This window comes from Vulpes vulpes, chromosome 2 (assembly GCF_048418805.1).
Source record: "Vulpes vulpes isolate BD-2025 chromosome 2, VulVul3, whole genome shotgun sequence".
In the NCBI taxonomy this organism is placed as follows: Eukaryota; Metazoa; Chordata; class Mammalia; order Carnivora; family Canidae; genus Vulpes; species Vulpes vulpes.
The window spans coordinates 55100920-55124041 of NC_132781.1; the positions used below are offsets into that span (position 1 = coordinate 55100920).

Here is a 23122-nt window from a genome sequence, read left to right on the forward strand (position 1 = left end):
CAGACATCCCCTGGTTCGAGTCCCAGCTCTGCTCCCATTGCCTTGTTAGTAAAATACAAGTAATAGTACATCTTTCTTTGGGTTGTTGGAGGCATCAGTGCAATAATGCATCTCAATGGCTTAGGCACATAGTACAGCTATAAACTATAGCCCTTATTATCGATAGAGAAACTGAGGCATGGGAAACACAACCATAAAGTCTTGTGGCCTGTGTTCTGGTTACTTCAGGCAATTCCTTGCCTATCTCTGGCCCTTAGTTGTCCTACCCACACAATGAGGAGCTGGCCCCTCAAAACTAAATGCTCTGCCATATTTAATTTTTTTAAAGATTTTATTTATTTATTCATAGAGACAGAGAGAGAGAGAGGCAGAGAAACAGGCAGAGGGAGAAGCAGGCTCCATGCAGAGAGCCCGACGTGGGACTCGATCCAGGGTCTCCAGGATCACGCCCTGGGCTGCAGGCGGCGCTAATCTGCTGTGCCACCGGGGCTGCCCTAATTTTTTTTTTTTTTTTAAGATTTTATTTATTTGAGATTGTGGAGGGAAAGGAAGAGAAAGAAACAAATTCCACTGAGCAAGGAGCCGGATGCGGGACTCAATCACAGGACCCTGAGAATGTGACCTGAGCCAAACGCAGACACTTAACCAACTGAGCCACCCAGGTGCCCCAAGGCTCTGCTATCTTCAGAGTGTTTCTGGTTTTAAATCCCAAGACAGGGCCAGCCACTCTTGCAATGATACTTTAACCCTGCCTGTCCCCACTCCTTGGCCCCAACCCAAAGAAAATGCCTGGGTGAGACTCCAAAATGAACCAGCTGCCTCACTGCTGCCTTTTCACCTGTGAACACAATAGAGATAATTTCTTTCTGTCCCTGAGGCCCTTTCTCTGAAGCCCTTCTTCTGAGCATCACCTCATGAAATGCTCACAGTAACCCTAGGAAGTGGGTGTGGGTTCTGTTCCCTTTTTACCCATGATGAAATAGGCTGAGAGAGGGGGACAAACTTGCCCTAAGTCTCTCTGCTGAAAAACAACGAAGGAATTAAGAACTTGAATCCCAGTGTGTCTGACTTCAGACCATAGGAAAGAGGATAAGCAGCTAAAGCTTAGGCTGGAGGGGATGTCTGCCCTTCGTGCTCAGAGGCCCAAGGCTGCCAGAGCCACGGACAGCCCTGGGCAAAGGCAGGAGAAGCTGACACTTGGGCTGATGGCAGACTTAATTCAGACAGTAGACTCACTTGCCCCTTCTCAGGTCTTTGGAACTGGTATAGCCCTTACTCCTGAAGGACACCCGGACTAGCACCCAGAAAACCCTGGTTGGCAGGGAGGGGTCCAGAACAGGGGTAGTGGGCCTGAGATACCCCAACACCAGGCTGGATTACTGATTCTCGCTCACATCTGGTTCGCTTTGGATGGCTCCTGGCTCTCCTGGGAGCCCCACTGCACTGTCTGCTTCCTCCCAGGGGGTCCTCAAAGCCACTTGGCAGTGGTTATGACAAATTATGACAAATGATGTCCAAGGGTCAGTGCTGAAAGAAAAGGAACAAAGGTAATGGTGAGAGAGTCCTTTGCCCCAGGGGAAGTGGGGGTGGTGGGGTGGGCAGTGGCTCAGGGCCTAGGCCAGGCCCCTGACATGCACGTGGGGGGCATCTGTGATGCCCAGCTCCTCCCGGAGAGCTCTCAGGGGCTGCTCCCAGCGCCGCTCGTAGTACAGGTTGAGGACACATGGCGCTCTGTGCCCATTCTGAACTGCCCACGGGATCAGCTCTGAAATCAGCACTTGCAGGCTCCTGCAAGACAGCAGAGGATAAAGAAGATATAAGGTCCCAGGGCCAGGCACGCTCTGCACCCAGAAACTGGTGTGCATTTTCCCAGTTAGTCCTCACTACCCTTAGAAAGGAGTTGCTATCCCCATTAGCAGATGAGGAAACTGAAACTCAGGGAGGTAAAATTTTGTGCCCAGAGCCACACAGTTTGAATACGCTAAAGCCCAAATCGTAATCAAAGGCTACCTAACTCCAGAAACTAACACTGGGGTGCCACCCAACCCCCTCAATTCCATGGGGGAACTCCCAACACTGAGGCCTTCCCCAAGAGACCCTAGAGTCCTATGAAACACCCAGGCTTCATTCGTTGCCCTGGGGACACTGCGCCGGGCCAGTTTCACCCTTCTGCTCCATTATTTCTACCCTGGCTTTCTGGAGAACCACTGGGGCTACTCAGGAAGGCTGCATGCTTGTCCCATTTCCTGGAGCCTGGCTCCTCTGAGCCTTCCCTCAACCCCTTGCCACTAGAGAACTTACTGGGCACTGAGCCGGATTGGTCCAAAGAGAGCACCCAGGATGCACATGGGCAGGTGGGTCTGGACAGCCTCAAACCACTTCACAGTGATCTCCCCTGGGGGGGCAAGAATAGGGTGGGAGGTGAGAAGGGCCCAGAAGGAGAGCCATGGTGCTCCTGGCAGAGCAGAACAAAGCATCTGTGCCTCCTTGATCTCTATCAAGGTTAGCTGTGGCCAGTCCTAGCCCATGTGGGAATGTGAAGCACCTGGCTTGGGATGAAGGGGAGGGCATGAAAAAGAGCACAAGGAGGTAAGGGCTGGGAAGGAAGCTTGGGATCTGAATATAGAGGACTCCAAATTTGAGGCTATCAAGTCCAGGACGGTTCCTGCAGGCCTCAGGGAGTTGTGGCCGGTTTCAGAGCCGGCAGCCCTGGTGTTTGGGTGCTGCTACATCAGCTTAGGAAGCACAGAGGTAGTGGGATGGAGAGGGGATGTGTGGCACAGATGCTACCAAGATGTTCAGAAAGCAGAAAATGAGGCACTGAGCTGCCCCATCCCACCCAGCCCCACTCTCAAGGCAGCTGGGGCTAGCACTCACCGAGGAGGTTGGTGGGCATCCCCAGCAAGGTGTGGAGTATGTCGTGAACCTCCCGGTACCGCTGAATCACATATGCTAGCTCTTCGTCGTCCACGAATCGGGTGGGTGCTCGGGTATCTGGGGAGACCCTCTAACAACCATGAGCCTCTTCTAGATCTCTTCCCAACTGTTCCCAAGGCCAAACTGGCCAGCATCTCTTTGATTGTCAACCACTCCCACCAGACTCATAACCAACAAAAATCTCTGGGGACTGTTTCTGTCTACTCCTGCCCACAGGGAAGTCCTCAGGCAGGGAATACAGTGGCACTGACACCCCTATGGCCTACCCCAACTCACACACAGTGTCAAAGCCTGTTGGAATTTATGGCAAAGAAGCTCCTGGTGGTTGGGGGAAGTGATAATTGTTTAAGGGGTAAGAGTTTGGGAACCCTGGGTGGCGCAGCGGTTTAGCGCCTGCCTTTGGCCCAGGGTGCGATCCTGGAGACCCAGGATCGAATCCCACGTCAGGCTCCCGGTGCATGGAGCCTGCTTCTCCCTCTGCCTATGTCTCTGCCTCTCTCTCTCTCTGCGTGACTATCATAAATAAATAAAAATTTAAAAAAAGGGGGTTAAGAGTTTGTTTTACAAGGTGGAAAAGCTCTGGAGGTTGGTTTCACAACAGTGTGGATATATTTAACACCATTGAATTGTCCACTTAGAAATGGTTAAGATGAGGGACACCTGGGTAGCTCAGTGGTTGAGCGTCTGCCTTTGGCTCAGGGTGTGATCCTGGAGTCCCGGGATCAAGTCCCATATCGGGCTCCGTGCATAGAGCCTGCTTCTCCCTCTGCCTGTGTCTTTGACTATGTCTCTCATGAGTAAATCAATAAAATCTTAAAAAAAAAAAAAAAGAAAGAAAGAAAGAAAGAAAAGAAAGAAATGGTTAAGATGATAATTTTTTTTTTTTTTAAAGTAAACTCTACCCCCAACATAGGGCTAGAACTCACAACCCTGAGATTAAGAGTCACACACTTTCAACTGGGCCACCCAGACACCCCCGAGAGGGCGATTCTATGTTATTTTACCTTTTTTTTTAAGATTTTATTTATTTATTTATTTATGATAGACACACACTGAGAGAGAGACACAGGTAGAGGGAGAAGGAGGCTCCATGCAGGGAGCCTGATGCAGGACTTGATCCCGGGACACTGGGATCATGCCCTGAGCCAAAGGCAGACTTTCAACCGCTGAGCCACCCAGGTGTCCCACCTTATGTTTTTTTTAACCACAATTAGAAATAAAATGGGGAGAAAAAGAAAAAAATGAAGCTTCCAAGGCCCAATACTTTCTTTTTTAAAGATTTAATTTGGCGGTGGGGGGTGTGCCTGGGTGGCTCAGTTGGTTAACTGTGCCTTCTGCTCGGGGCATGATGTCAGAGTGCTGGGATTGAGCCCTGTGTTGGGCTCCCTGCTCATGGGAAAACCTGCTTCTCCTTCTCCCTCTCCCCCTCCCACTGTGCGTTCTCTCTCTCTCTCTTGTGCACATGCAGGGGAGGGGCAGAGGGAGAGTCCCAAGCAGACTCTGCTGAGTGTGGAACCCAACTTGGGGCTCAATCTCATGACCCTGAGATCACGACCTGAGCCAAAAACAAGAGTTGGATGCTTAACTGACTGTGCCACCCAGGTGCCCCTAATTTTTTTTTTTTAAGTAATCTCGGGACGCCTGGGTGGTTCAGGGGTTGAGCGTCTGCCTTTGGCTCAGGGCATGATCCCGGGGTTCAGGTATCAAGTCCTACATTGGGCTCTCTACATGGAGCCTGCTTCTCTCTCTGCCTATGTCTCTGCCTCTCTGTGTGTGTGACCCTCATGAATAAATAAATAAATAATCTTAAAAAAAATAAGCAATCTCTATACCTAGCATGGGGCTAGAACTCATAACCCCAAGATCAAGAGTCACATGTTCCACTGACTGAGTCCACCAGGAACCCCAGCCCCCATCCTTCACATGAGCTGCTCTCTGCCTAGGGTGCTCTCCCCCACCAGCCACAGCTTCACATGTGCAATTTCTACCTGTCCTTTATGATTCACCTAAGTGTCCCCCCTGCAGGGAGGCTGTTGACTGATCAGGTCCACACTACAAGCTCTTGTAGCATCCTATACCTTGTATTGTGATGTATAGTACCATGTGCCTCTCTTCTATACCTGAACTTTCCATTATGGCAGCCACGCACTGCATGTGGCCACCAAGCCTTGAAATGTGACAGTTCCAACTTAGATGTATTATAGGTATAAAATACACACTTGGTTTCAAAGACTTGGTGAGAAGAAAACAATGTGAAATTTCAGTAATTTAGAAATACTACCTGTTGAAATGATAATATTTTGGGAACACTGGGTTAAATACAATATGCTATTAAAAATTCCACCTGTTTCTTTTTGCTTTTGCTGGAGTGGCTAGCAGCAGATTGGAAGTCACCTGGCTTGTGTTCTCTTTCTGTGATTGGTGCTGTAGTGACCTCTCAGCTGCACATGGCTGCTGGCTGCTTTGCTCACTGTTGTATCTCCAGGGCCTGGATGAATTCACGTCTCATGAATACCTGACTAAAAGGCCAGCTCCTGGGGCTTTCCTGGCCCCAGGCAGAGGTGAGAACTGACTCCCTCTGATTCACCCTGCCTGAATCCTCAGTAGTACTCGTGCAGAATGGGAGCAGCCTAGTGTTCCTGTTCCCAGAGCAGGGGCTCAGCCTATCCAGAGGCCAAAGGATTTGATGTCTTCATTGCTTTGGGGCTGCTGGCTCAATGCCTTAGTCTGTGTCTGGGATCTCACAGGGGCCCGGTTCCTAACTTCATCCTAGGAGTTCTACATGCCGTATAAAGCAGAGGATGATCACAGTGATAGCAATTATATTTATTCAGTACGTACTATAAGCCAGCACTGTATGAATTTCTTTACGTGTATCATCATAGTGCATCCTCACGACCATCTGGGGGTAGGTGCTCTATGAGCCTCAGGTAAAGGTAAGAAAAATGAGGTTCAGAGAAGTTATGTAACTTGCCCAATATCAGCTAATCAAGTAGCTGAATCAGGACTTGAAACAAAGTCTACTAGATTTCAAAGCCAGTAGCATTAACATCCATAAGCCATGTCAGTGCCCTGGAAGATAAACATTAGGTCCCCTTACCTCAGATAAGGAATATGGCTCAGAGAGGTCAAATGATTTGCCCAGGGCCATAAAGCTGGGAAGAGAGGTAGGATTCTAATTCAGGCTACCTTTTTTTTTTTTTTTTTTTTTTTTTAAGATTTTATTTATTTATTCATGAGAGACACAGAGAGAGAGGCAGAGACATAGGCAGAGGGAGAAGCAGGCTCCATGCAGGGAGCCCAATGTGGGACTCGATCCCAGGACTCCAGGATCACACCCTGGGCCAAAGGCAGGTGCTCAACTGCTGAGCCACCCAGGCATCCCTAGTACAGGCTACTCTTAACTCCAGAGCCCATGCCCATAATCTTGATGCCATGAGATGACCATGCCCCTTACCAACGACAGCCTCAGGGAGGGGAGCCTCACCTTGAACTTTGATCTAAATCTCTTCTGGAACAAAGGTGTTCCTTCACATTCTGTGGGCTGTTGGTTTCAGTGCTCTAAAGTGTCACAATCTCTAGGGCTATTATCACAACTAGGGCTGAGACTGGGCAGGGTGCCCAGGGAGGCCCTGGCAGTCCCATCCTCTCCACAGCAACAAGATGAAAGGCACTGGGGACTTTAAGGTGATCCCTCCCTGAGTGGCATTTGGGGAAGGCCACCCTGGTGGGTTTCCCACTGATGAAGTAAATTGCTTCCTGGTGAAATATGAGATGGTAGAAAATGGGGCAGGAACAAGTGTCAGGAGAGTATGTGGAGCAGATTATCATCTCAGGGACAATAACCTTCTAGAGCAGTAGTTTCTCAGCTGTCCACCACGGGATATTTGCAATATCTGCAGAAATTTATGGCTGTCATAACTTAGTGGGGGTGCTAACTGGCATCTATGTATACAGGCCAAGGATCCTGCTACACATCCTGGAAAGCACGGGGTAGCTCCTACAAAAAAGAGTTATCTGTTCCTGGGGCACCTGAATGGCTCAGTTGGTCAAGTATCTGCCTTCAGCTCAGGTCATAATCTCAGGGTACTGGGATCAAGCCCCACGTTGGGCTCCCTGTTCAGCAGGGAGTCTGCTTCTCCCTCTCCCTTTCCCCTCAACTTGTGCTCTCTCAAATAAAAAGAAAAAAAAAATCATCTGGCCACAAAAGTCAAGTGGTGAGGCTGAGAAGCCTAGTTCTAGAGCAACCTGCTGGAGCACCACTTAACAGAGGTACTTTGATGGGATATGTATACACTAGGATGCAATGGTTGGGACAAGGAAGGTGACCCAGATCCTAAGGTGGTCTTTTTATTGATCAGGTCATGTTACTATCCTTTTTTTTTTTTTTAAGACTTTATTTATTTATTCGAGAGAGAGAGAGAGAGAGAGAGAGAGAGAGGCAGAGACACAGAGGGAGAAGCAGGCGTCATGCAGGGAGCCTGACACAGGACTCCACCCGGGTCTCCAGGATCACACCCTGGACTGAAGGCGGCGCTAAACCGCTGAGCCACCCAGGCTGCCCCTCATGTTACTAACCTACTTGAAACCCTTAATGTTTTCCTATTGCTCCTGTTGCAAAATGCAGACTTCTTCCTGTGGCTGGAAGGGTCTGGGCCAGTTCTCCTCCCACCTGTTGGCTGCCTCTCCTCTACTCAATTCCTAGATGGCCACTTCAGCAAATTTTCCTTTCCTTTTTTTATTTTAAAGATTTTATTTATTTATTTTTTATTCATTCATTCATTCATGAGAGACACAGAGAAAGAGGCAGAGACATAAGCAGAAGGAGAAGCAGGGTCCCTGTGGGAAGCCCGATGTGGGACTTGATCCCAGGACCCCAGGATCACAACCTGAGCCAAAGGTAGGTGCTCAACACTGAGCGGCACAGATGCCCCAGTTTTCCTTTTCTTAAACACATAGTAGCTTGCACTTGCCAGTGCCTCTGCTCCTCCTATCTTTCCTCAGGGCTGGCTCCTCCTCATCCAGGTCTCTTCAGAGGGCCTCCTGTGACCTCCCTGTCAGAAGTGGCCACCTCCAACCCTACCTCCTTGTCCTCTCTAATGATGTTGTTCTTACAGCACCGCCGGCTAGAATGGAAACTCCACAAAGGCAGGCTCCTTGCTGGTTTCATTCACTGTATCTCAATTACTGAGAACAGTGTTGTACATTCCAGGTAGTCAATAAATATTTTACCTGAATTTTTTTTTATTTTTATTTTTTATTTTATGATAGTCACAGAGAGAGAGAGAGAGAGGCAGAGACATAGGCAGAGGGAGAAGCAGGCTCCATGCACCAGGAGCCCGACGTGGGATTCGATCCCGGGTCTCCAGGATCGCACCCTGGGCCAAAGGCAGGTGCCAAACCGCTGTGCCACCCAGGGATCCCTACCTGAATTTTTATATGAAATTTCTTCTTCTATTACTCATTTTCTTCCCCAAACCAGAATATTAGAACCACAAGAGCAGGACTTTGTACACTGTCTAGTTCACCATTATATCCCCAGCACCTGGGGTAATGGATGGCACACAGCAGATCTTGAACAAATGAATGAGTTCTGCAGTGGTTGGGACTCTCCCTACAAGGTCCTGTCCTCCCTGCATAGGGCAGAGAGTGCCACAACTTGTCATACCCTGGGGGAAGCCCTATCTCTAGAACAGGGGGACATGATACAACAGTTAAGAGCATGATCAAGGAGCACCTGGCTGGTTCAGTTGGTGGAGCATGCAACTTTTGATCTTGGGGTTGTGAGTTCAAGTCCCACATTGGGTACAGACAGACTTAATAATAAAATCTTAAAAAAAAAAGGCATGATCTGAATATGAATACTGCCTCCATAAATACTGGCTATATGAAATCATCAAGTTGCTTAAGTGCTCTGAGCCTTGATTTCTTCATCTATTAAAGAGGATAATAATAGGACCTACTTGACAGGATGGGTCAAGGATGAACTCTCCTATTGGGAGGGTTTGGCAAGATCAGGTATGAGCCTGGCATCTGACATCTAGTAAGTGACTTTTAAATACTGGCCAGTATTATCACTCAGAGTTCCTGGCCCATTTGCCCATCTCATAGAACACGACAAAGCCTTGGCATAGGAGACAAAAAGCACACCTGCCCACAGTGGCCACACAGGACTCCTCTTTCCTCAGGACGTCACTCCCATGCCCTTCTCTGCCTTTCCTAGTGATTGCCACATGTGCAGAAGCTGGAAACTCACATTCACATCCAGGAAACGGAGATACTCTTGGCCAAGGGAGCCCTCAGGCAGACTACGGAGCTTGTCCAGGTCAAGGGTGGACAGTGAGATCCGGGGCCGCTTTCTGTGAGGCAGAAGGCAGGACTTAGGTACTGAGAGAGCAGAAGCAAAGGCAGGTGAGAGGTCCAGCTAGGGCAAAGGTGTGAGAGGTGAAGGGGCAGAGAATAGGGCCACAAATCCTACTTTAGCACCTGCTTCTGGCCAGGACGGTGGCAGGGACTGAGGAGCCTACCAATAGCTAAGGTCATGGTTCCTGCCTACAGTGGCATAATCTAGGAAGCAAGCCTCAGGTGTGATCAGTATAGATCACAAAGAACATTGCAGGGGTGGGGGTTATAGCTAGCCTGTTACGGGAGCTTAGGGAAGGCAGAGGGCCCTGTGGCGGGAACTGGGCTGATGCCACCACATTGCACTACCTGCTGGTCATCATAATATGTATGTGAATGGCACCTATGGAGTTGGGCAGTGCCCAGCATGTGCAACCCTCCATGGCCAGGGCATCAAGAAGAGTTCCCTAGAGGAACACAATGCAATTCCAGAGGGATCAGGATCCTCAGAGTGTCTCCAATTCCCCAGGCACAGTTGGGACCTACTGTAGGATCTCAGCACCCTCTGGATCCTTCCTCATCTGGTCCCTGAGGAACTTCAGGGCATAGTATCCTGTGGTCTCCCCTAGGACTGCGACCATGTCTGAAAGGAAAGAAATGGGGACAAATGAAGGATATGATCTCAGGTAGGTTACTGGACCTGTCTCCTACATGATAAGCTACAATACTATCTCTTAGTTATGAGGATTCATGTTATACATTTAGCAAATCACCTGGCACACAGGAAGCATTCAATATATGTACCTATAGCATTATCACTGTTATTAATCTAATAGGCTGAGGTGGCTCTGATTAGCACAGTGCTCTGAAGAGTTTATAAATCACTTTTACACCCATTATTGCAACAGAATATCATGCCTCCGTTGATTACAAGCTTTGGCATCAAAATGTTAGGTTTGGGTTCAGTTGCAATCACCATCTAAGTGAACTTGTAGAAATGCTTCACATTTCCAAGCCTCGGGGTCCTAATTTATGAAATGTGGAGAACACCCTTCTTACAGGGTTAATGTGAAAAATCAAGAACACTACACATATAAAACATTTAGTGCAGTGAGCGACCAGCATTAAGTGCTCAGTGAGCAATCAGTATTAACATTTCTATTAGTAGGAGTAATAGTACTTTCCAGACTTAGAACCCTAAGATGTTCTAGTCATACATCCAGCCAACATTTATTGAGCATCTACTATGTGCCAGGCACATTGTAAAATACTGATGATATAGTAGAACAGGGCAGTCAGGGTGTCTGACCTCATAAGCTTTAATTTTTAGTGGGATGTTATAATTTGGTGTATATTATACCAAACTCTGCAAATCATCTATTTACTCCACAGGTTCTTTCTTTAAGATTTGGTTTGAGGGCACCTGGGTGGCTCAGTGGTTGAGGGTCTGTCTGCCTTTGGCTCAAGTTGTGATCTTGGGATCCCGGGATCGAGTCCTGCATCGGGCTCCCCATCGGGAGCCTGCTCTTCCCTCTGCCTGTGTCTCTGCCTCTCATGAACAAGACAGAGGAGGGCGGGGGAGGTGCAGAGGGAGAGAAACAAGCAGACTCCCAGCTGAGCAGGGACCCCCACGTGGGGCTCGATTCCAGGACCCTGGGATCATGACCTAAGCCAAAGGCAGACGCTTAACGGACTGAGGCACCCAGGCGCCCCTAGTCCTCAGGTCCTCAAGGTGGCTGGATGACAGACTCTTCCGGTAGTTTATTTCCCTCCCCAAGCTCGGGCTGATTTGGCTGGAGCTCAGGGTGGAACCCAAGCAGCTGCACTGTTAACCTTGCGCGTGATGATGGGATGCGGCCAGGTTTGGGAACCCGGACCCAGTTTCCTCTCCGGTTGTCACCAGGGGACAGGCAGAGAGAGGTCAGCACCTGCCAGGCTCCCCCGGCAAGGGTGCGTGCCGACCTCCCGCTGTCCTGCAGGAGCGCCGGCGCGGGCGGCCTTACCGTGCCGGTACGGGTTATAGAGAGCCATTCCGGCCGAGCCGGCGGCCAGCAGCGCCTTCTGCAGCGGGGAGGTGGGGATGTGGCCCGGGTAGAGCAGGCCGGCGCCATGGCGCGCGCCTCGGAGCCACACATCTGCGGGGAAAGACGAAGGCGGTGGTCAGAGGAGCCTGGCTCGCCAGGCTTCCCTCCCGCCTCCTCACTTGCCTGCAGCTGGCCCTCGTCGGCCGCCGAGCGCGCGGAGAGGGCGTAGGGCCGAGCGCAGCAGCATCGCCATTGGCAGCAGGCCCCCGCCGGCCGCCGGAGAGTGAGCGCGGAGGGCGGACGCCGCGAACCTCTCCGGCCGCGGAGCTCCAGGAACGGCCTTTGAAGGAGAAAAATCGTAGCACGGGCAGAAGGCCTAATCGCTAGGTATGAGAAGGAAACCCAGGCGACCTGTCTATCACCTGCTTCCACCGAAGCAAAACTCTCCCCATTTCCCTTCACTTCCGGCAAGGGTGCCCAGGTGAGCCCCGCTAGCTTGGGGTTCAGCGCCGGGCCCCAATTCTCTCTCCCCTGCGCGTTTTCCCGGAGGCCAGTAAGACGTGAACCTCTTCCGGCTGCGAAACATGGCGGCACTCATGGTCCGGACCTCATTTAGGGTGGGACCGTACGGCACTTCCGTTCAAGAGCTGCTGTTCCGCCAGCCAGCGCCGCGGGCTTTGAGCATGGGGTCCTGCGGCCTGGCGCGGCTGCAGGGGCTCTTCGCGGTCTACAAACCCCCGGGGCTAAAGTGGAAGCACCTGCGGGACACCGTGGAGCTGCAGCTTCTGAAGGGTGAGTGCCTGGAACCAGACCCACGATCCCGCTCCCCCGCTTCTCCCGGGAGTCCACCTCCGCCTCTCATCCTTCCGGCAAAATGAAGTCATGTGACCCAGGCTCCTGGGCAGAGCTTATTCTGTACACCGTTACTCCTCGCATTCCCCTGCGTTCAGATGGCCAGAAAGTGTCCATTATCCTAAGTCGTAGAGTCGGAATTTGAACCCAGGCCTGTCTCTGAACTGCTATCCTATACGTCGTGGGCTTTGTCTTCTACGTCTGCACACCTCCCGGTCCCACCACCCCCCAGGTGTTTGGACAGAATTGACCTCATGCCCTTTACCTTTGTGTACTCAGGTGTCAACGCTGGGAAGCCTCCTGCCCCTGAACAGCGTGTTCGTTTCCTGCTAGGACCCGTAGGAAGCGATGAAGAGAAGGAGCTTACCCTCACAGCCACCAGTGTGCCCACCCTCACCAACCATCCCCTGGGTAAGGGGGCCTGGGTGTCACTTCCCAGGCAGTCTCTGCGCAGAGTCCGTGTCCCAGTCGGTACTCAGATTCCCGTCCCAGATCCCTTGATGGGCCGCAGTGGGGATGAAGTATTTGACCAGGAGTCGCCAAATTTTCCTGGAAAGGTCCAGATAGCAAATGCTTTAGGTTTTGCAGACACAGTTCTGCCATTGCAGTGCAGAGAACCTGTAGGTAGTATGGAATGCAATGAACCTGACTGTGTTCCAATAAAGCTTTAGTTATGGAAAGTGACATTTGAGTTTCATATACTTTTCCTATGTCACAAAATATTATTCTCTTGATTCTTTTGGAACCACTGAAATATGAAAAAAAATTAACTCATGGGCTTAAAAAAACAGGCTTGAGGATTTGGCCTGTGGACTGTAGTTTGCTGACACCTCTTTTTTTTTTTTTTTTTTTTTTAATTTATGATAGTCATACACACAGAGAGAGAGAGAGGCAGAGACACAGGCAGAGGGAGAAGCAGGCTCCATGCACCGGGAGCCCGATGTGGGATTCGATCCTGGGTCTCCAGGATAGCGCCCTGGGCCAAAGGCAGGCGCCAAACTGCTATGCCACCCAGGGATCCCCCTGCTGACACCTCTTAACTATTCTGGGACTCCAGTTGGGAAATGAGACCTTCAGGTAGAAGTCCTAAGGCAGATGTTTTGGGTTCTTGGGAAAGAGTGATTTTTTTTTCATTAAATATTTAATTTATTTATTCACGAGAGACACACACAGAGAGGCAGAGACATAGGCAGAGGGAGAGGCAGGCTCCCTGTAGGGAACAGGATGTCTGACTCTATCTGAGGACCCCCAAGATCATGACCTAAGCCAAAGGCAGACAGCCATTGAGCCACCCAGGTGCCCGGAAAGAGTGATTTTTTTTTTTTTTTTTTTTTTTTTTTTTAGTTAACAAAGCTACCCAAGAATGGAACTAGTGATAATGACTTCTTTGTCACTAGACAGTGTTAGGAAGACTGATAGACTTGATCAGAAACCACTAAACCCTTTGGCAGTGATATTTAGTGACTCTACAGTGTAGCAATAACAAGTATGTACTGAGGATCTCTTCTATACTAGATACTGTGTTAAGCTCTCGCCAAGTACCATTTCATTAAATCCTCACCACAACCCTGTGAAGTGAGTCCTTTTCTCATTTCACAAATGCTCAATGTTGACATTAAGTAACCTAGCCTATATTCAGTAGGCTCTTAACCATCCTGTATCCTTCCCCTAAGTACCTCTTGTTCTGTAGAAGTGTATATGCTTCTGGCTCATTCCTTCATGCAGTCTTTTTTTTTTTTTTTTTTTTTTTAACAGCATTATTGAGATATACACAAAAACCCACATTTTTGTTTTTTTATTTTTAAAACCCACATTTTTTTTTAATTTCTTATTTATTTACTTATGATAGTCACAGAGAGAGATAGAGAGGCAGAGACACAGGCAGAGGGAGAAGCACGCTCCATGCACCCGGAGCCCGACGTGGGACTCGATCCCGGGTCTCCAGGATCGCGCCCCGGGCCAAAGGCAGGCGCTAAACCGCTGCGTCACCCAGGGATCCCTAAAACCCACATTTTTTAAAAAAGATTTTATTCATTTATTTGAGAGAGAGCACATGTGCATGTGTGGAGCCCAAAGCAGGGCTCAATCCCAGGACCTTGAGATCATGACTCCAGGTGAAACTAAGAGTCAGGTGCTCAACTAAGCCCCCCAGCCCACCCCCCACATGTTTTACTGTATATATTTTTAATGAGTTATTCATTCTTTCAGTAGTTACTTTCTGAGCACCTAGTGAATTCTGGGCTCTGGGGGTAGAACTAGGGACCCAGGCCCCACCTTCAGGAACTTACCACCTCCATTTTCTTACCAGGATGGCAGACTCTTCTGCCACAGCTTAGTAGGAAAGTTGAGTCCCAGTGTTATGTCCAGTCCAGTAAAAACCTCTCACAGGGGGAATGATGATAGGGAGATTAACAAACCCTTTTTCTGGGCCCAGGGAGCTGAGGAAATGGTTCTGGGCCCCAGATTCCATGGTAGGAAGCAAGAGTCCAACCTGATCCTGGTCCCCTGGACCCCTGATTTGGGGTCCATGAGGCTACGTCCTAGGAATGAAGCAATTGTGCAGGCTGAAATCATCCTGGAGGCTGGATTCATTGAGAAAAGGGACCTTGTTTGTTTCTTTCTAGTCTGCGGACCAGCATTCACCAGCCTGAAGGTTGGTGTGGGACACCGTCTGGATGCCCAGGCGTCTGGGGTGCTTGGTAAGTGATGTAGTGAGCCTAGGGTGCAGAGATACAGGCTTGGGGGAAGACTGGGGAGCAACAATGAACCCAGGCCACTTCCAGCCTGACAGCCGTTTCCCACCGCTGTCCTCCTTCCCTGATTCCTGCCCCAAGTCTGATCAGCTGGTGGAATGGGGGGAATGTCCTAATTGCCCACTTTGTGCATATGTTTTCATTAGATAGTTTATGATTTTATGAAGAAAAGAAGGCTCCAGGAGCTTAGGTGACTTGTTCTGTGTTATGTGGCTGGTGAATGACCCTGGTCCAGGGAGCAAAAACTTTCACTTGTGGGGGGTAGCCAAGAGCATGACTCTGGCCTCACCGGCCAGGATCTGAATGTCTTTGGAGCTGGACACACAAAGCCCTGAGTCATGAACCATCTGTGTCCCCAGGGCAGGCGGTGGCCACATCCTCCATGCGCGGTAGTCACAATCCCCTTGTCTCATTTCCTGGGCACAGGCAGGCAGACATGATCTCATGCTCCCGCTCCCTGTCCTCCCTCTCCAGGAGTGAATGGAGGGTCATTCTCTGCTTTATCCAGAGGGAGAAACAGGCAGGGAATGGCCACAGTGCCCCTTTATCGGGCCCTTCCTTTGTTCTGACTTCTTTCTGTGCATTGCCTCAATCTTCACAACAGCCACAGGGATCAGAAGTATTTTGTATCCCCATTTTACTGATGGGGGAAGCTTGAGGCCCAAGGAGGCTAATGGACAAGCTTAGAGCCACCCCAGATTTGAGTGTAGGTCTATGTGACTGGGCCAGTGGTCTCTTTCTTTTGAGTGCATCAGAACCCCCTGGGGCTCTCACAAAGTATCCGAGGCCCCTCCCCTCCATGAGTCAGAGTCAGTACAAACGGGTGGGCCCAGAAACTTGCATTTTTAGTAACATCAGAGGTGGAAGTATTCTGGTGGTGGTTGTAGGACTTGGAGATCCCAGGGAAATGGGGAGGGGGAACTAGGTGTGAGATCAGCCTGGGTGTCTTCCAGTACTCGGCGTGGGACATGGACGCAGGCTCCTCACCAGCATGTACAATGCTCACCTCACCAAGGTATGGGGGCGCTGGGGACAGCTCATTTAGCCCTTGGTCCTTTCCCTGGGGGTCACCGGTGAGAGTCAAGCTGAGAGGACTCCGTGGGGGAACACCTAGGCCATTAGCCAGTGTTGTTTCATGGCCATGTGCTGGGGGAGACTGTGTGAATAGCATGGTAATAACTTCCAGCTTTCTTTACTGCATACCAGCCACTGTGCACTGAGCATTGCACGTGGACTCCTTGTGGATGCCTCACAACCCACCTTCCAGATGAGACCACTGAGGCACAGAGAAGGGATATCATTTGCTCAGAGTTGTGCAGCCTGTAAGGAATGGAGCTGTGATTTGAACCTGGATCTGACACCAGAGCCTGATCATGATGCCACTCCTCTCTCCCCCCAAGACTGAGAAGTGGCTGTCACCATCCACGCATCAGGGAGCTTGCATCTGGGCTGGGGCCATAGGGTCTGGTACCTTGAGTGGGGACAGAGGTGCTGCATTAGAGAGCCTCCATTTTTAGTGGTTAAGAGCACAGATTCTGGAGCAAGTTGGCTTTATTTATTTATTTTTAATTGTTTTTTCTTTTTTTAAAGATTTTATTTATTTATTCATGAGAGATACAGAGAGAGAGAGAGGCAGAGGGAGAAGCGGGCTCCATGCAGGGAGCGCGACACGGGACTCAATCCCAGGTCTCCAGGATCGGGCCCTGGACTGAAGGCGGCACTAAACTGCTGAGCCACCTGGGCTGCCTGCCAGTTGGCTTTAGTTTGAAACAATTCCCTCCCTGTCCTGCCAGCTGTAGGTCCCTGTGTGGATTACTTAGCATCTGGGTTCCTCCATTTCCTCATCTGTAAAATGGGAGAGATGATAGTACCTCCTGTATAGGGTTACTCTGAAGATTGTTAGCTAACTCCATGCAACACACTTAGCACAGTCACTGGCACATGGTAAATGCTCAATAAATTACTGCTGTTGCCATCATCTCTTCCTTGTGGCAGAGGCCATTAGCTGCACAGATCATATCTGGAGGCTGGAGAAAAGTCAACTGGGTGCACTGGGAGGAGTTGTCAGGCTAAGAGGAGATCAGAGGCATGGGGTGGTTGTGGTAGGGCTGTCACTGCCCTTTGTGGGCAAGTGCCTGCTGTCATAGGGAAGTCTGGTGCCCTTCCCTGGGAGCGCAGTAAGGTGGCTGGGTGGGGGCTGAGTGCTTGGCTCCCTAACGGGAGACCCGAGGACCCTGCCCCACCTGCAGACTGTCTAGCAGGTTATGGGGGAGGGGGTGTAAAGTGACACACCTCTCTTCTCAGTGCTGAGGGAGAGCAGTGACACTAACCACATCTTCCCTTTTCTATCCCCATAGGATTACACAATACGTGGCCTCCTGGGCAAAGCCACAGATGACTTCTGTGAGGATGGGCAGCTGGTGGAGAAGTCAACATATGGTGAGAGCCCACAGGAGCCTAGGGCAATGGGAGTAGCTATGATTGCCTTTGCATTTGCTCTCCCTTGATTCCTTACCCCTACACAGGCCACATAGCCCTCAGTGACTTTAACACACTAAGTTTGAGCTGGCTACTGGAGGGCTTTGGACATGTCACTCTGTCTTCCAGGTACAAATGCCCTGTGCTTCCCCTGTGCCTCCCTACCTAGCATAAATGTCACCTCAGGGAAGCTCCTCTCACCCACAGATGAATTACATGGACTCTCAGAACAGTAATCAACTAATGCTTAGTGGTTTTTTTTTTTAAATTGTTTGAGAGAGAGAGAGCGAGTGAGCAAGCCACACTGCATGGGGAGGGGCAGAGGCAGAGGGGGAGAATTTCAAGCCGACTCTTGTTGAGCATGGAGCCTGATTCAGGGCTCAATCCCACAACTCCAAGATTGTGACCTGAACCAAAATCAACAAGCCAATGCTCAACCAACTGAGCCACCTAGGCACCCCATGATTAGTGATTATTTAATATCTGTCTTCCCACCACACTGTCATGAGAGCAAGGACCATGTCATTCCACTCCTGTAGTTCCATGCAGTGCAGAGCCTGGGACATGGAAGTGCTTGTTGGTTGGGTAGAAAGATGGAAAGGTGGATGGGTGGGTGGGTAAGTGGGTGGATGTATAGTTGGATGGCTTATTCTTCATTTCTTACTCTATGTTCTAACACTTTCTATAATATCTATTACATTTTCTTATTTGACTGATGTTTTGGGGCACTGACCATGTTCCAGGCTCTTGGAGGGGGAGATACAATGAATCGGATGAGGTCCCTAATTTCAGTGAACTCAATCTAGCAGGGAGAGCAAACACACACCTCTGCATCTTCTGGAGAGGACTGTAAATGTGGCAGAGTAACACTATATATCTGTACATGTGGGTGTGTCGGCATACAAAACATGTCTAAAGACAGTTACCAAGTTGACACTTCTGGTAGGGAGGAAGCCAGAATTTGGAGGAGGGGCGATGCTTGTTAATGCTGATTTAAATTTCCTTCTTTCTTCCTTTTTTTTTTTTAAAGATGTATTTATTTATTTATTTATTTATTTATTTATTTATTTATTTATTTATTTATTTATTTATTTATTTATATTTCAGCAAGAGTGCATGCACATGTGTGTAGGAAGAAGGGGCAGAGGGAGAAGATATTAAGGAGGCTCCACGCTGAGTGCAGAGCCCAATGGAGGGCTGTGTCCCATGACCCTGAGGTCATGACCTGAGCTGAAATCAAGAGTCAGATGCTGTGGCACCTGTGTGGCTCAGTGGTTGAGCATCTACCTTTGACTCAAGTCATGATCCTGGGGTCCTGGGATCAAGTCCCGCATCGGGCTTCCCCCAGGGAACCTGCTTCTCCGTCTGCCTATGTCTCTACCTCTGTGTCTCATAAATAATAAAACCTTAAAAAAATAAAAGTCAGATGCTTCACGCACTGAGCTACCCAGGTGCCCCCTAATCTAAATTTCTTAAAGAAGAGGAGTACTTACATAGATCCTCTTCCTCTGCTACTTTTCCCTGTGTGTGTGTATACGTGCTCTCTCTCTCTCTCAAATAAATATAATAAATCTTTAAAAAATAAATTTCTAAAAAAAAAAAATAATAATAAATTTCTAGGGCAGCCCTGGTGGTGCAGTGGTTTAGCGCCGCCTGCAGCCCAGAGTGGTCCTGGGGAGTCTGGATCTAGTCCCACGTCGGGCTCCCTGCATGGAGCCTGCTTCTCCCTCTGCCTGTGTCTCTGTCTCTCTCTCTCTCTCTCTCTCTCTGTGTCTCTATGAATAAATAAATAAAATCTTTTTAAAAAAAAATTTCTTGGGGATCCCTGGGTGGCTCAGTGGTTTAGTGCCTGCCTTTGGCCCAGGGTGTGATCCTGGAGTCCTAGGATCAAGTTCCACATCAGGCTGTCTGCATGGAGCCTGCTTCTCTCTCTGCCTGTGTCTCTGCCTCTCTCAGTGTCTCTCATGAATAAATAAATAAAATCTTTAAAAAATATATTAAAAAAATGGGCAGCCCCGATGGTGCAGCGGTTTAGCACCGCCTGCAGCCCGGGGTGTGGTCCTGGAGGCCCGGGATCGAGTCCCGCGTCGGGCTTCCTGCAGGGAGCCCACTTCTCCCTCTGCCTATGTCTCTGCCTCTCTCTCTGAATAAATAAATCTTTAAAAAAAAAAAAAAGTTTAAGATTCATATGTCAATTATGTAACTAAAAGATACTGTTAAAACCGAAGCAAATTAAATGCTAGGGAAGAGACCCAGGTGCAGATCGGCAGCAGCCAGTAGAAAGAAGTGATGTGCTCTAGGAGGGCTTCTTGGAGGAGGCTACATTTGAACTGGGCTGTAAATGAGGTGGGGGGAGGAAGTGGTGGGTACATTTCAGGTAAGACAACAGCATGAATAAAGCCAGACAAAAAAAAAAAAAAAAAAAAAGCCAGACAGAAGGGATAAGAGGCCTAGGCCCTCCCAAGCTGGCAGCCCTTTGGTCATCACACCTGAGCCCAGAACTCTGGCCTTTAGAGCCAGAAGCTGGCGCCTGCCCAGATGGGCCACCGGATCAGCCTCCAGGCAGTTTGTATGCATCCCCAGGCTTAGCAGCTGCCTGCCCTAGTCACTCAGTGGGACCAGCAGGCAGAGCCACTCCCTATTCTTGCCATCTGTTTCTGCATTCAGATAGATGGTACTCTCCCTCCTAGGGTCTCTGACATAAACAAACAAACAAATTGGGGCTCAAGGGACTTGGCTTAGAATATTGGAGAAGTCAGGGCACCTGGGTGGCTTAGTGGCTGAGCATCTGCCTTCAGCTCAGGGCGTGATCCTGGGCTCAGGGATCGAGTCCCACTTTGGGTTCCCTGAAGGGAGCCTGCTTCTTTCTCTGCCTATGTCTCTGTCTCTCTCTCTCTGTCTCTCATGAATAAATAAATAAAATAAAATCTTTTTAAAATATATATATTGGATAAGTCTTATGATGGCTTTGATTTCCAAGAGAAACTTGTTGGGCAGCCCGGGTGGTTCAGCAGTTTAGTGCCGCCTTTGGCCCAGGGCGTGATCCTGGAGACCCGAGATCGAGTCCCACGTCAGGCTCCCTGCATGGAGCCTGCTTCTCCCTCTGCCTGTGTCTCTGCCTCCCTCTGTCTGTCTGTCTCTCTCTGTCTCTCATGGGTAAATAAATAATCTTAAAAAAGAAAAAGAAACTTGTTAACTTGGAGTCTGTGAGCCCCTTAATAATGTCCTCACAAAGTTAAGTTCAGGCATAACATTCTGAGAAGAGGTCCTGGCTTTTGTAAGATTCTCAAAGGACTCTCATCCCCCTAAATGGGAACTCTGGGACTCCTCTGACTTCCAAGGATAGAGCTGGGTTGAAGGAAGGGAATTTGCCAGTTTGTTGCGGCCCTTCCTCAGCAGGTGCTTGTGTGCTGACTGTCCCCTGGCTTTTCCAGACCATGTGACTAGAGAGAAGCTGGACCGAATCCTGGCCCTGATCCAGGGCTCCCATCAGAAGGCCCTGGTGATGTAAGTGGGGCCCAATCCACACTTTCCTGAAAGGGGCCCTTGGGGAGGTGCTGCAAGAGTAAGAAGTGCCTGCTGGGCTCCATGTAGGCTCTGCCCACCCTGGGGCAGATTCCATGGATCTTTTTAGAGCCTAAAAGCAGACATGAACCACTTCTACCTTTCATAGCCCACAGAAGTGTTTCTTTGTGCCAGACCAGCCGCTGGGGAGACCAGGGGGGAGCAAGAAGCCCCCGCTAGCGTCAGTGGGAGCATATGATTTAGTGGAGAGGAAAGTCAGGAACCCACATCCCAGGACATAGAGGCAGGGTGTAGCAGCAGGCAGTATGTGCGTGGAAGCTGGGGGAACTATGCAGAGGAGGGCAGAGCCTGCTTTGAGGGATTGGAGGGGACAGAGAAGAAGGGGGCTGGAGGAACAGGAAAGATGGAAGGCTCTTTATGAGTGGGTCAGGGCCAGGGGTAAACAGTAGGCCCAGCTCCCCATCCCACGCCAACCCCCTTCTGATCCCCAGGTACTCCAACCTGGACTTGCAGACCCAGGAGGCCTATGATATGGCTGTGAGAGGCTTAATCCGGCCCATGGATAAGTCCCCGATGCTGGTAACGGGCATCCGATGCCTCTACTTTGCACCTCCGGAATTCCTCATGGGTAAGTTGCCCCAGGAAGGTGGAGCAGTGCGGGGCTCCTGGGTTTGGGGAGTCACTGTGGAATGCCCTTGCAGAGGCCAGCGCGTGCTAGCCCTGACCTCTGCTGGGTAATGCACCAGGGGCCAGCTTCCTTCTCAGCCCTGGACTGGACTTGGCCCATCACATGGCACCCAGATCAAATGCTGTTCTGTTTGCTGCCAAGTCACCCTTTGAAGCTAGACCTCAGTGAGCAAGTTATACTTAACTGTTCATTTCCAGAGCCTCCAAGTGTTTCAAGTTGCAGTGGGCTGCAGTGGGCATCCTCACCACCCCAGTCCCACCCAGCTCAGCCCCTCCCTCCTTTCTTCTCTCTTTGTCTTAGTTACTTGAGTATTGACCAGGACTCTCCCAATAATAAGCACCTTATGTACCTTGTATCTTAAATTCCTCACAACCTCCCATTTTACAGCTGAGCATAGCAGGTCTTAGACCCGGGCAACCTTCTGGGAGTTAACCTGCCCAGAAAGCAAACTCTGATTTTGCAGTTCTGGGTGGGGCCCAAAATTCTGCACGTATGATAAACTTTCAGGGTTGGCCCTTGGGCTACACTTTGAATAGCAAAGCCTAAGGTTATCACACAGCCAAGAGGTATCATGGGTGTGGATTTGGATCAGAAGATACCAGAGGTTGTGCTCCCAACCTTCAGATCTCTTGTGTGTCCCTGGCAGAGGTGCAGTGCATGCATGAGACACAGAAGCAGCTGAGAAGGCTGGTGCATGAGATCGGCCTGGAGCTGAAGACCACTGCTGTCTGCTCCCAAGTACGGCGTACACGTGATGGCTTTTTCACTCTGGACGATGCCCTCCTGAGGACCCAGTGGGACTTACACAGCATCCAGGATGCCATCCAGGCTGCTGCTCCCCGGGTGGCAGCGCAGCTGGAGAAGAGCTTGAGGCCAGGGCATCCAGCAGCTTCCATGTCCAGGCCGGCTCTGGGACTCCAGAGTGCCTAGCTCTGGCTCAGGGCTAGAGAGCTGTTCCGGGCATTGAAAGTCCAGGTGGCTGGCGGGGCAGTGAATGTATAAGATAAGAATTGTTGGCAAGCTGGAATTGATAACTGTGCAGAAAGCAAGAGTAGGGGAAACTTTTCTACATGTGACATAAAACTCTGAAGCTGTAAGAAAAAAGATCCAACAGATTTGACCCAATTGGGGTCAAAGGAAAAATTTCTTTATGGAGGAAAAGATGATAAACAAATGATAAGACAGGTAAAAATATGTATGATATGTTTAAGAATGAGTATCCAAGGGCACCTGGGTGGCTCAGTCAGTTAAGTGTTTGCCTTTGGCTCAGGTCATGATCTCAGGGTTCTGAGATTGAGCCTGCATGGGGCTCCCTGCTCAGCGGGGAGGGGAAACTGCTTCTTCCTCTTCTCCTCCCCCTCCCCGCTCATGTGTGCGCTCACTCTCAAATAAATAAATAAAATCTTTCTTAAAAAAAGAATGAGAATCTGTAATATATAAAGAGCTCTTATAAAACAGTAAGAAAATTGGGCAAATGACATGAATTTGTGTGTGTGTGTGTGTGTGTGTAAACTCAAATGGCC

At 49.7% G+C, this 23122-nt stretch overlaps 2 protein-coding genes across 2 annotated transcripts; one reads left to right on the top strand and one right to left on the bottom strand.

The window, feature by feature from the left end:
- Nucleotides 1-312: 312 nt before the first annotated feature.
- Nucleotides 313-11826, bottom strand: COQ4 (coenzyme Q4). Its single transcript, XM_026009420.2, has 7 exons — nt 11487-11826; nt 11283-11414; nt 9826-9922; nt 9194-9296; nt 2878-3007; nt 2302-2395; nt 313-1788 (listed from the first exon to the last, which is right to left on the bottom strand). Exons 1-7 carry the CDS (start codon nt 11554-11556, stop codon nt 1614-1616), a joined length of 801 nt encoding a protein of 266 aa, XP_025865205.1. The 5' UTR covers nt 11557-11826; the 3' UTR covers nt 313-1613.
- A 61-nt stretch (nt 11827-11887) lies between these two features.
- On the top strand, nt 11888-23016 carry TRUB2 (TruB pseudouridine synthase family member 2). The gene is made up of 8 exons (XM_026009419.2): nt 11888-12095; nt 12435-12566; nt 14780-14854; nt 15862-15923; nt 17266-17347; nt 20821-20893; nt 21403-21539; nt 22246-23016. Exons 1-8 carry the CDS (start codon nt 11888-11890, stop codon nt 22527-22529), a joined length of 1053 nt encoding a protein of 350 aa, XP_025865204.1. The 3' UTR covers nt 22530-23016.
- The last annotated feature ends 106 nt before the right edge of the window (nt 23017-23122 follow it).

What these genes read in the sequence shown, in the direction of transcription:
- COQ4 (XM_026009420.2), bottom strand. Translation starts at nt 11,556, where the DNA reads ATGGCGATGCTGCTGCGCTCGGCCCTACGCCCTCTCCGCGCGCTCGGC. An exon ending in CTATAACCCGTACCGGCACG is followed by an intron (nt 9,923 to 11,282) that starts GTAAGGCCGCCC and finishes CTTTCCTTTCAG; the next exon opens with ACATGGTCGCAGTCCTAGGG. An exon ending in GAGGGTGCTGAGATCCTACA is followed by an intron (nt 9,297 to 9,825) that starts GTAGGTCCCAAC and finishes TCTGCCTCACAG; the next exon opens with AAAGCGGCCCCGGATCTCAC.
- TRUB2 (XM_026009419.2), top strand. Translation starts at nt 11,888, where the DNA reads ATGGCGGCACTCATGGTCCGGACCTCATTTAGGGTGGGACCGTACGGC. An exon ending in GGAGCTGCAGCTTCTGAAGG is followed by an intron (nt 12,096 to 12,434) that starts GTGAGTGCCTGG and finishes TTGTGTACTCAG; the next exon opens with GTGTCAACGCTGGGAAGCCT. An exon ending in CATCAGAAGGCCCTGGTGAT is followed by an intron (nt 20,894 to 21,402) that starts GTAAGTGGGGCC and finishes TCTGATCCCCAG; the next exon opens with GTACTCCAACCTGGACTTGC.